The sequence below is a fragment of the Fringilla coelebs genome, assembly GCF_963513975.1.
Source record: "Fringilla coelebs genome assembly, chromosome: Z".
NCBI classification, from domain to species: domain Eukaryota; kingdom Metazoa; phylum Chordata; class Aves; order Passeriformes; family Fringillidae; genus Fringilla; species Fringilla coelebs.
The window spans coordinates 47,357,472-47,369,662 of record NC_140031.1 but is presented as its reverse complement, the minus strand read 5'-3'; the positions used below and the strand labels follow the sequence as shown (position 1 = coordinate 47,369,662).

Here is a 12,191-nt window from a genome sequence, read left to right as displayed (position 1 = left end):
TTTAGGGGAGGAATGAGATTTATATTTGCTAGAAGTAGCAGTCAGATAGCATGACTATAAATTTATGAAGTTGGAACAATCTAATGAATAATATACCAAGTACTTCTGGGACAAAGAGAAAAGAGCATGTCCATAATATTCTTTGATAAATCTTAATATATCTGGACAAGAGCTGTGATTTGATTGCCTATGTTTTATTCTTTTTCTTTTAAGAGGCTAGGAGCCTTGGCAGTTTCCTGAGTTCTTTGGATTCACTTAAACAGAAAGCTAATGTTCTCTTGGTCTCTGAGGTGAGCTCCTTTAATGACATCTAAGCAAAAAAAGATATGTGCAAGTTAATGGACTCGTTAAGATGGAAAGTTGTTATCTCACCTCGGAGGAATTCAAGGTGCATAGCAAGAAACACATAATTTTGATAGAAATCAATAAAAAGCTGACGTAGCCATAAAAATTTTACATTAATTCATCTATGAAAATGTTCATCTAAGCTGAAGGTTTAAATGAGAGCAACTTCCCTGAACAAGTTTCATTAAGCACTAGAGTAAGAGCCCACAGTGATGTGCTTTATTCAGGATGTAAACATTAAGACCTTCCAACCTTCTCACTCTTCTGTAATACCTTTACTATGAAGAGCTAAGTGCTTTGATCAGAAGAGACAAAAGGATTTACAAATGGTAACAAACACAGTTTTAACTCCTACTTGCTTACAAAAGTAGTAGTTTCAATTACCAGTTGATTAAAGTCACCCCAAGAGTCTGAGAACTAAATGAATATTCTGAAGCCTTTGAATAGTTACAGATGAAAATACTAGTAATTTCTGAGCAGTGCATCTGGTAAGCAAACAAGTATGAAACGTGGGACATCTCTCTTAAGGGAAATAGTAAAACAAAATTCTGGTTCTAGTGACTTCTGCACTAGCACAGGACCATATCCGTATGGCATCTGGAGACTTTACAGCCTCTTCAGACAACCTGTTACAGTGTTCCATCAACCTCACATCAAGAAAACCCAAGTGGTTCCCGACTTTCCATTTGTACTCATTTTCCTGTAACTGGGCACCACAACTGCCTGCCTATCTAGTAGGCATCCTCCCTTCAGGTATTTGTATATATTCATGAGCCTTCCTATCTTTTGGATACATGGTCCTAGAATCAGAAAGTTGTCTTAACTTTAATCAAATCACAAAACACTCTGGCTGATTAGATTCCCCTATTAACACTGCATTATTGTTACAAACACTGCATTATTTACAGTAATTAATAAATTAGTTTACTCACTTGAAAAAGGTAATGTCCTATATACTGCAAAGGATAGTGTTGTGCTTCAGAGAGACACTTTTTATTTTGTAAAGGAGAACTTTTACCGCCGGTGAATACATGAGTTATATTGTGTTCTGCATTTTCAGATGAACATATGGTTGCCTTTCCAGCTTTAAGAACTCTAAATAAACACATTTAGAAAGATGTATTTACTATATTATAATAACACTGCCTAAAGCTACAGTAACATTCACAAAATACAAGCATGCAAGTGCAACTGTATAAGGCCAACTGTATGGCACAGCACAAATTTTATTAGAAGGATAAAAGGGCACTTAATAGTCTTCTGAAAATTAAAGAAGCCACTTAACAAAACATTCTTCTCTTCAAAATTTAACACTAGTTATTAAAATCAATGTACACCCCCAATATAGCTGATAGAAAGCTTCACCTACGTACCTTTCCGAGTATCAAATTTGATGTAAGCAGCCATAATTTATTGCATTATCTATCCCAAAATAATGATAATTTGGTTAAGTTTTCCTATAAATTAAGCAGTTAACAAAAAATGGCAGACTGCTTTTCTGAAATGGAGTATGATATTTTTGCAACAAAAATATACATTTGAAGCATTAATGCTCTCCAGTATCATATAAGTATCATATACATAAAAGAGATTTGCTTGTCTTTGGGGCACCATTACATGTAACAGTTTTCCCAGGGACAATTTCCAGACCTGTTCAGCTGCAAGTGCTCCTATCTTTCAGAAAAAATGCCAGACAAAAGAAAAGGTGGAAAAATAAGATTTAATGACATTCTGGATATAGGTTTTATTTTTCATAATCCAGATATATAAAAAGAAAAGGGTGCTGGTCTTACACACTTACCCATCCAACAGCTAGGCACTAAAGGCAGGAAGAGCATAGAAAGGGGATAAAAGGCACAGTGTTGTTAAATATTAGAAAAAACCCCAGACTTTCCCCAAAACTATAGTGTCCTTTATGACTGAAAGCAGTACCTGCTGAAGACAAAAAATATCTGCCTAAGTCAGTGTTATATGACTGACAAAAATTGAGTGCATGGGAAACAGTCTGTAAAAAAATATCTTTCACAAAACTTCTTCACCTGTCTTACTGATGTTATTCCTATTAAAGGCTGTTGCTATTGCAAGAAATGGAAACAGACAGCATTGTGCAAGACATAATTTTAACAGTGTTATCATGAACATCTACATAAGCAGTTTTTATGGAAAAAGAAGCAGCACTTTTCACAAGTGTAACAGGACATAGTAAATTCTCCCACTCAGCCAAAAAATAGCATACTTAAAATATTATCAGTTGGCAAAATCAGAAGATAACAACTTCAATTACCCCTTACTTTGTCTTTATGAAATACAGACAGACAGGCATTCTGGGATATAGCATACAGCCCTGTACTATGATCCAACAAACTGCAATTCCCTTCTTGACTGTGGATCTGCGGCACACTCAAATCTGAGCAGTCCTAACTAAGTGGGATCTCAATAGAAAGCTGGACAGTATCTGAATGAATGGAAAGCTCTGAAACTGTCAGAAGATGTTCCTTTTACTGTACCATGTGCAAATAGGACTTAAATATGCACTGATTTCAATTCACGTGTAGAATTTAAAGTAATGAATCCAAATGTGTAGGAAGACTATGGAAAAGAAACATATGTTCTCAGCTTTCTAGCACTTTGGTTTTCCTTATCCTTCTTTTTTTCCTTCTTTCCTTTTCTACTTCTCTATACTCACTTTCTGTATTTATAATATACCAGAATCATCTGTTTTAGAAAAAATAGATCTTCAGAACTAGAAGAACCTATTACATAAATGGGACACAAAGACTCATCAGGTCAATAACAGTGGGGCCCAGATCCATGAGACAGACTCAGGTCATCTAGACAAGTGAAATAAAGTCTACAGTTCCAGCTACTATTTGAATGTAACACCCACACAAAATAAAAACTGTAAATCTGTGTATCTTGCAGCATGAAGAAAGTTTCTGTTAGCAGCTTACTTGATAAAAACATATGCATGTTATTTTTAACATATACTAAAAGAAGGCAAGAAAAGCAGTGATGCTACAGATTTAAAGTCATTATAAAAGTATGGAAATATATTAATAAAAATAATTCAGAGTTTGAATAGCTGGAGCTTGTTATGGACCAAATTAACTGGGACGGAACTCGTACCTTCTAATACATGCCATTCGTTTATCACCTCCCTTAACAAGGAGGACAACTTTCCATCTGTGGAAGGCCCCTGGAGCACCAGAGTTTGTCAGTTCTTCACGCCATCTTTTAGGTGCAGATTGCATTTGAGGTGAATAATGGGTGTCTCTTTCAATTTCATATCCCCATTCGTACGTTGTTTCATCAAGCCATCTGCCACTTTCAGCACTATTAATTATGTACTCCTTAGTTAGTACCCACTTTCCTAAAAAGAAAATGAACTGTCAACCACAAAAGATTTTTTGTGGAGACAAATCGCAATCAACTGAAGAACTAATATAAAATTAACTTAAACATTTCTTGTGCAAATAAAAGATGAAATTGTAAGTACCATGTAAAAAACTTCTTCCTATTACAAGAGTCCTTCACTTCAGACTCCAGAATCAAAAATCTTACAATGCCAGTGAAAATGATCGCTTTGTTTTCTCTTAATGATTAAGTGTCTTTTTACCCTTCCTAGATAAGATACTTGTCTATCTCCTCAAAAATATCAAATACATTTTCTCAGCTTCCCAGATTTTTTTCTTAGGACTTTCACAGAACCTTGGTAAGTCCTTTATTTTTAATACCATTTGACACTTCTACAAATGTACTAAAATGAATAAATATTTTACTACCTATGATTTTAAAGAACTAGACATTTAACATGTAAGCTCTTTCTCTTATATATTCTTAATATTACTTGCACTGCTAGTGTAGTGAATATCAATATTCGGGGGACACAGTTTTAGACTTTTTTCTTTCCCCTTTCTTCTTTTCACATCCTTTTCTCTCATCCCTTGGCTCCACCTCCTCCGCCTCTCCTCTTTCATCTTCCACATGTATGCTTTTGATATAGTATGTAATGATCTTCCCCTTTTCTCTGTCTCTCTCTCTTCTTACAGGTTCGGGTCAAGAGCACTGGTTAGTACCCTGCTCCTGTATTGAAACACTACCTACAGAAGACACTGTAAGAGAAATTGACTTGAATTGTGTGAACCTAATTGGTTTCACAGAACAGCAGGGCTGACTGACAAAATGTCTCAGTGCAGGAGCACAGATGGCAGTTCCACAAAACCTAGTATAGGTACCAGTGGATTTATGACTGGAAAAGGTATGCTGTGCATGACCTGGATGTTAAAAACCACTTTCATGCGAAGTTTCCATCCCAAAACTTCTGTCAGTTAGGAAGTACGTGACAAGTGGTATCTTTGATAGTACTTCTGCTGAACTCTATGGAGTTCTAAATGTGTTTAAACATGATCTTTCTTCACTACCTGGAAAGCAACACAGTAGGAATGAATACACTGTCCCTGCCATCATGAGTAAGAGCAATGACTATGCAAAATTAGCACCTCTTCTGGATTAAGAAGTATTAGATGGTATTGGGGAAGATTTGCATGTATGGAAGCATGACAGAGTTTTGCATCACCATGAGGACACTACATGTATCATTTTCACTCTGTTCAAGAAAACATCTTCAAATCTTAAACTCCAAAAAGTAAGAAAAAATTAACTCAAAGGTTTAAAATTGCTAAAATAAAGTGCTGTGCCAGAAACCTAGACGCATTTTAATATTTTTTCCCCTCTTGGAAACTTTTGGTCTATTTCATTTTTGGTAAGATTGCAATCAGAATTTTATTTTAGTACAAAGAAAAATACATAAATATATATATGGAAATAAAGGAATTTACATATATCTTTAAGTGCAAATGTATGTTTAGTCATTTGTCTATTATCTCTTAATTTATTATTATCCCTCCAAACAACTGCTCTAAAACTTTCGAGTAATGTGATATAGGGAAAATAAATATCATGCTTAAAAATGGTATTGTGATATCTCATAACTACAAGGTACTCAAACCGCATCAGAATTCTGACAGGTGACCAGTCTACAAGGAAATCTTAAAATACAGAATTTTCATTCCAAAAGCATTTTAGTTGGTAATGAATGGGATTTCAGCACCAGACCTTAGTTAAAGAGGAAAGACCAGAATGTCTGTCAGAATGGCAACAGCCGAGAATTTTCTTTTGCTGCATAAACGGGAACTTATAGTGACCTTTACCAGTGAATGCTCCATGTGAATTTGTCATCAAAAATCCATGCTGATTACAGACGTTCATACTATCTCTGCCGTCTTTTAAGCATTCAAATAATTTGATCATGACTTCATTATCTAGTGTATAACAAAGTGTTCTGTTTGGGAACAGATGCAGATCCAACAAAGAAAAATAGCAGGAATACCGTTTAGGGAAAAAATCAAATTAAAAAAGTAGACTTCACTTCATCATAACTTAAACATAATACTATGTTAAAAATCAAGGTTAATGGAACAAGAAAAATGAAGGTTTGTAAGACAGTTCATTCACAAAATGAAAACACATAACTAAAACACTTTTAAAGATCCTTTCCAGACTTATGCTGTGATGCTATGCAATTAAACAGCAAATCTTTTACTCACCAGCAGCGCAGGCAGCTAAGACCTTTTCACTCTTGCACAGCTTTTTTGCTACAAGATGTGTACAATTTCTGTATTTCTAACAAAACAAAACAATACAATGCACTTTGTATCACTGAACATTCGTCATCAATTTATACATAACTAATCGATTGCACAGTCCTTTCTTTTAGGACCTGCATTTTTACTTCCACCTCTAATTCTCTTTGCTGTATTGTAATGAACAATACCTTACTCTCTACAAAAACACAGTTCAGCTTGAACAGGCATCTGAGCAGGGCCTTCTTTTCTTGCTTTTTAAATCCAGTTATTTGTATTATCCTTTTCTGGCTGCAACTTGCCATCTGTTGAAAGAAGAATGAAAAGGAAACATTAACACACAAAATACATACCATGGGAAGTTTTTTGCAAGGCCTGACTAGTGTTTGCTACTTCTTTTCCAATAAAATACGAAAGCACACCAAAAGGAATGAATGCTATCACACCGCAATTTACGCTCTCACTGCCCACCACAGCAAAAACACCTTACAGGCGGTAACGGAGTAACCTGAGAACTCCAAACTGCAGACTGCAGCGGGCCGAGCCCGCCAGGTCTGGCATCTTGGTTCTACACCCAAATGCCCGGAGGTTCAGTCCTTCGAACCCCTGCTCCGCTGTCGGCAGTGCGGGGCAGCCTCCGATGGCCCCGCGGGGGGGAGGAATCCCGCCGTCTCCGTCACAGGGACACGCCGCCGAGGTGCGGCAGGCTGGCGGCGGTCCCGGTCAGGAGGTGACAAGCGAGGGGCCCTGGCTGCGGCGGGGAGCCCTCCAGCGTTCACGTACAGGGGTCACAGGAGCGGGCGCTGTGCCGGCGCTGACGCTGCCTCGGCTCGGCTCGGCTCGGCTCGGTCCGCTCCGGTCCGCCTCGGTGGCCGCCAGGCGCCGTAGCCCGGCAAGTTCCCGCCTTCCCACGCCCCGCCCCCGGATGTGGCGGAGCGGACGTTCCGGGACGTTGTTACTGACGCTCCGCGGTCGCCGGGGCTGCCGGCGCGGAGCCGCAGGGGGATCCCGGCCGGGTAAGTGGCCCCGCTGGGGCTGCCGTTCCCCTCAGCTTACCGTGCGGCCGGGCCTTGGCGCCGAGCGGGACAGGGCTGCGCTCCCCTGCGGCCTCTTCCCCGCGGCCGCCTTCTCTCCCGTGCGGCACGGCAGGGCGCTGCGCAGCTCCCGAGCTGCCGGGGGTCCGAGGCGCTGGTGGGCGCTGGCACCTGCAGCGGGAAGGCGGCGCCGAGATCCGTCTGAGGCGGTCCCGGCGGCGTGGCTCTCCAGGCCCGGCTTCAGCGAGGAGCGGGAAGGGGCGGTCTCCGTCAGCCGGAGAGGAGGGGGTCCCTCAAGGCGTAGGGAGGCGGGGGCAGGCTGGGGGCGGGTGGCGGAGGGCGAGCTGGGGAATGCGCTGACGCTCTCCCGAAGTCTGGAAATCACCGTGGCTGTGGGTCGGCGGAGCTAAAATTGTGGAAGGCGGTCTGGCAGGGGGGTGTGTCGGTCTGTGTGCAAGCTGAAGTGTGTTACCTCTGGAACAGACTGGCTGTTAAGAATCAGGAAAGGGACCAGGGATTTCTGACTCTCAGAGCCATTTTCTCAGTATCTCGGAGAAATTTCAAAGTTTCAAAGCCACATGGTGCATGGCCGTCGTAGGGCAGGTGAGAAGGTAGTGCTACAGCCATATAATCAAGCCACATATTTTTGGGAAGGGCTTTCTGCCTTGTTCATGAAGGGAAGGCATTCCTGTCCCTCTGATCAAGTTGGTACAACGTTTTTGTTATGAGAGTCAATGCTTGGGTTTTTTTTCAGTTACAAAGTAATACAAAGAGATCAAAATAATACTCATCTTGTACCTCAGGCACTCAGTGTAGAATTCAGAAATGTAGAAATGACAAGATTTGCTGTTCATGAAACTTTTTTCAGTGTCCTACTCTTTATTTTGGTCCTTTCTGTATTTGAGAAATAACTTTTGACTATATCTCCCTCATGTAATTAACTGAACAGATACTGCATGATACTGTTGATGCGTCCTAGCAAATAGAGGTAGTTTTGTAGAATACATTTATTTGGGTTTTCTACAGTTTGAGAGTAGAATGCATGCATTCAAGAAAAAAGATTAAAAAAAGACGGTTGAAATACCTCTTTCGAGAACTGGATTGTGGTCAAGTCACCCTGTACTCATTGAGGGATTTCAGATACTCTATCATATTTAAGACCTGTAAATTGAGATGTGTACAACAAAACTCACAAATGCTTTTGTTTTTGTCACTGCTGCTTAGATCAATAGAAGCAACGCTTTGAGATCAACACTGCTATAAAACATAAGTATACCTCAAAAACCAAAACCACATAGATGCAGACATCTAAAATTTCACAGCAGATTGGATACTTGCTTTAAATCTGAGTTTCCCAGAATATCAAAACAGAAAAACAGTTCTTCCAGGCCACAGATGACTCGTCTTGCTGTTTAAAAAGTATTCGGGTACCCTTAATGCTTACTTAAAGCTTTTCCTATCTCTTGTTTCCTTAGCATTGCAGTTATTTTTGCATGAAGAAATAACTATCAATAATCTTTGTCACTACTCTTTTTGCAAAAATGACAGTGAAAAAAATTCCTAAATATTTAGAGTTAATATTCAGAATACAGTTATTGCTTGCACTTCTCTATTGACAATGAAGATCAGTTGCATTTTCTATTTTGTACCTGTTTCACCTTTATACTTTTACTATTGATTTGTCAGGACTGTAAAGGTACTGATTTTAATTCTTGTAAACTTTTACTTTATTTTAAACAGTTTGATTTTTACTAACTAGGACTAGCTACTATTCATTACTTAACTGATAACTAACAGCAGTTTTATGTCACAGGATTCTTAACAGGCTGGAGAAGTCTTCAGCCTATGATACTCTAAACTAACTCCTAGTGAACAAAGTTGTGAAGCTCTTTCAGGGAGGATTTAGGTTAGATTCAGGTTCTGCACCCAGAGAATGGTTGTGCACTGGAACAGGTTTCCCAGGGAAGTGGTCACAGCCCCAGGCCTGCCAGAATTCAGCAAGTGTTTGGACAACACTCTCAGGCACATGGTGTGACTCTTGGGGTGTCATTTGCAGACCCAGGAGTTTTACTTTGATGATGCTTGTGGTCCCTTCCAGCTCAGGATATTCTTGATTCAATCATTCATACTTGTATGATGACCATTTCTTACCTTTAAGAATTAACTTTTTTTTCCCATGTCTCTGGCACATAAAATGTAGCTTTAAGGAATTAAGTTTTTTAACAATTATTTCAGTGATGACTGCTAAGTTACTCCCTGATTCTATTATTTGGTTCATAAAAAGTCTAAAATATTTTTTTTCTTTCCATCCTTGTTGTGATCTCATTATGGTAGCTAAGTATCTCTTATGTCTCATAGGTCTCATAGGGAGCAGGCTTTTTAACTGGTGTATTTTTAAGTCCCTCTAGTTTCCTTTAATGTATTTGTCAAATATGCAATTCAGTTGCTCAGTATTATAAATTATGTTTTAACAGTTTGTCTCTGGGTTTTAGATAGTATCTACTTTTTCTTCTATCTATCTTATTTTCTTCTACACTACCTGTGACACGTTCTATAAAATTTAGGAAGCAATTTTCCATACTACGCACATGGTATTTGACTTATAAAACTTCTAATTACATTTTAAGGATGATCAAGAATGGCTATACAGCTCTCATGTCCAGTTCATTAAGAAGCTAAGATCAGAAAAATAAATATTCCTTTCCTCTTATCACAGAAAGATTTTATTTACAGTGTATCAGGTGTCCATCTCTTTCATACCTCCTTTATTAATTTTATTACTGAGAGAGAAAAAAAGAGTGTTAATTTTCATTACACTGTTCTAGCTTTCTACCTTATACTTTTTATTTCCTTTATGTTCTATGCATATTTATATTACCACTATGTCATCTGCCTTGATATTTCACTTCTTACATTTCCCAGTAATAGCTATTTTACTTCACACAATTTTCTTTTTTCAGACCTTCTTGGTGCTGCTGCTTTCTATGTTATCACTGCTGATCCTTGTCTGTAAATCTTGGTCTGTTTCTCAAAGCCTCTGCCACTTTGTCCTTAACTTTTTAGGGTTTCTTTTTTTTTTGTTTGATCTTTTTTCATGTGTACTATTTGTCTGTCTTAAGCCTTTTGAATTCCTGTGTGTGAATTCCTTATGTACTTACTTGCACGTTTTGAGAGTGATAAAGTCCATGCAAAGGCATCTTTCCATTGCGAAGTATAATCTGACAGATTAGTGGAATATGATTTGTGGTATGTGCTTAAAATACTTGCCATCATGCAAACAAGATTATCAGTTGACTGATTAAGGAAAATTAGTCATTGGAGCTTTTTTCTTCTGTCTAAACATAATATGTATACTTTTTAAATGAAACTCACAATGAAATAGGCAAACATTTAGTAATCACAGTTTTGTCAAAAAACCAGTTGTGAAACTACACTGAAAAACCAGTCATGAAATCTAAAGCAGTATGCAGTGTCTCTACACTGCCTTCATGTGGATAAAAATCTAACTTTGTGCCACTTAAAGTCCATTTTTTTCTTCAGTATGAAACACTGTCTTTGGCTTCTTGAAACTGAAGGAATTTAAACTTTCTTCTGCAGTGATAAGGGATTACAAGGATTAGAAATAATACAATATAAATCCACAGAAGCTACGGGAGCTTCTTAGTAGTAATGACCTTTCTACAAAAATACCTGTAATTTCTCTAATGAGCTAATGAATACAGGAAAGGCAGAACAAGCGTTGTGAAAGTTCCTGCTTTTCTTCAAGCAGTAATGATTATATAAACTCTCTGTTATCATAACTTAATACTTATTTTTCAAAAAATCTTCATATTTTTCTCAGGATGTATCTTTTGTGTTTCTTTCATGTAACCATTTTTGTTCCAAAGAACATTTATTTTTATGACTATTATATGGTCAGCTCATCTTCTCATCTCCTTGCATTCATCTGTCTTTCTGCCAGCTCACTTTCTGTTAATGTATGTCAGTGAATCAACGGACAATGTACAGAGCACAGAATAGTGTTCAACAGCTTGTTCTGTAACTCTTCTGTACATGAGTTTATGTGGATTAATTCAGTCAGTAATGAATTTTTTTTTTATCATACTTCCAGTCTTTCATGACTTGGACTAAGGTTTTTGTTGTTTGTTTCTTTTAAAGTGTAGTTATGAAATAGAATTATTTTGCATTTAATACTTAACTTTCCTGTTGTTATTATATCACAATGGTTCTATTGTCGTTATATTGCAAGAGTTTAGTACTTCCTTGATGTTTCTCATAGGCAGCTCCTCTAAGCACTGACTCTTCCTCCTTCTCGCGGTAGCCAGCTGACTCCCGTTCCCCCCTCAACCACCCAATCCACTCTTTTATAGTGCTCTTCTTCTTATTGGCTACAGCTGAGGCCTGTTAAAGTCAGGCCTGATCATAATATCAAATAATTGGCTCAGCTGCAACTCTTTAGGGGTAAGATTACTTTCTATATTACCTTTAATTTCTTATATTGTATCCCCTACACTTTCCCCCCACATAAAGTCCAAGTTTCTTTTCATTGTCGGACATGAGTTAATCTATTGCTGCTTCTTAGACCTTCTTAATCATATTATTGCTCTTCTGCCCTGTCCTAAATGCGCTATATACCTGCCTGGAATACTTAAGTGACCTAGTTTCCCTGGTGACCTTCTAATAATATTTTTTCCTACATAGGAGATCCATTCTGATGTGATCAGCAATTTTTCATTCATCAAAGTCCTTTCATCCTGTTTTTCTCTTTGTTTTTTGAGAATGCCCATAAGTTGATTGACATAATGTTTGCTGATCATTTGGGTTTTGGACTGTTAAATGCATTTTGTTTGTCTTTTGGTATTTTTTTCTTCTCTAAGTAACTGAATTTAAAATGGTAAATATAGGTAATGGTAGAAGATATTGTAAATTTTTGCTGATAATTGAATGTTGAGTACAATCTGTATAAACTATGAATATTCCAGAATTATTTATTCTCTTCAATAACACATCTCTCCCCTCAGTTTTATTTCTGGCTAGGCAACTGTCAACAGCATGCCCAGAATGCAGATAAACATGAACCCTGAGTCGCAGACATTAGAAAATCAAGTTACATGTGATATAGTCAGTGTACACTTTCTACCTTCTCTGCAGTTCACTATACTTGAGATCA

The 12,191-nt window shown here is 38.1% G+C and overlaps 2 protein-coding genes across 4 annotated transcripts in view; one reads left to right on the top strand and one right to left on the bottom strand.

The window, feature by feature from the left end:
* SLF1 (SMC5-SMC6 complex localization factor 1) overlaps positions 1-6,866 on the bottom strand; it is a 34,026-nt gene extending 27,160 nt beyond the window's left edge. For 2 of the 3 annotated variants that reach the window (XM_084224633.1, XM_084224635.1), the window contains exons 1-5: positions 6,771-6,866; positions 6,179-6,292; positions 5,952-6,027; positions 3,472-3,715; positions 1,278-1,440 (exon numbers count right to left, since the gene is read on the bottom strand). In XM_084224633.1, coding sequence (XP_084080759.1) covers positions 1,278-1,440; positions 3,472-3,715; positions 5,952-6,027; positions 6,179-6,292 — 597 coding nt within the window. In that variant the 5' untranslated portion in view covers positions 6,771-6,866. Of the gene's footprint in view, positions 1-1,277; positions 1,441-3,471; positions 3,716-5,951; positions 6,028-6,178; positions 6,293-6,477; positions 6,539-6,770 lie in introns of those variants that run through there. The other variant, XM_084224634.1, reaches the window with a different exon arrangement.
* A 66-nt stretch (positions 6,867-6,932) lies between these two features.
* The window catches only part of KIAA0825, a 230,629-nt gene continuing 225,370 nt past the window's right edge, over positions 6,933-12,191 (top strand). Inside the window, exon 1 of the mRNA XM_084224964.1 lies at positions 6,933-7,003. The gene's annotated coding sequence lies outside the window, so the exon portion shown is untranslated. The remainder of the gene's footprint in view (positions 7,004-12,191) is intronic.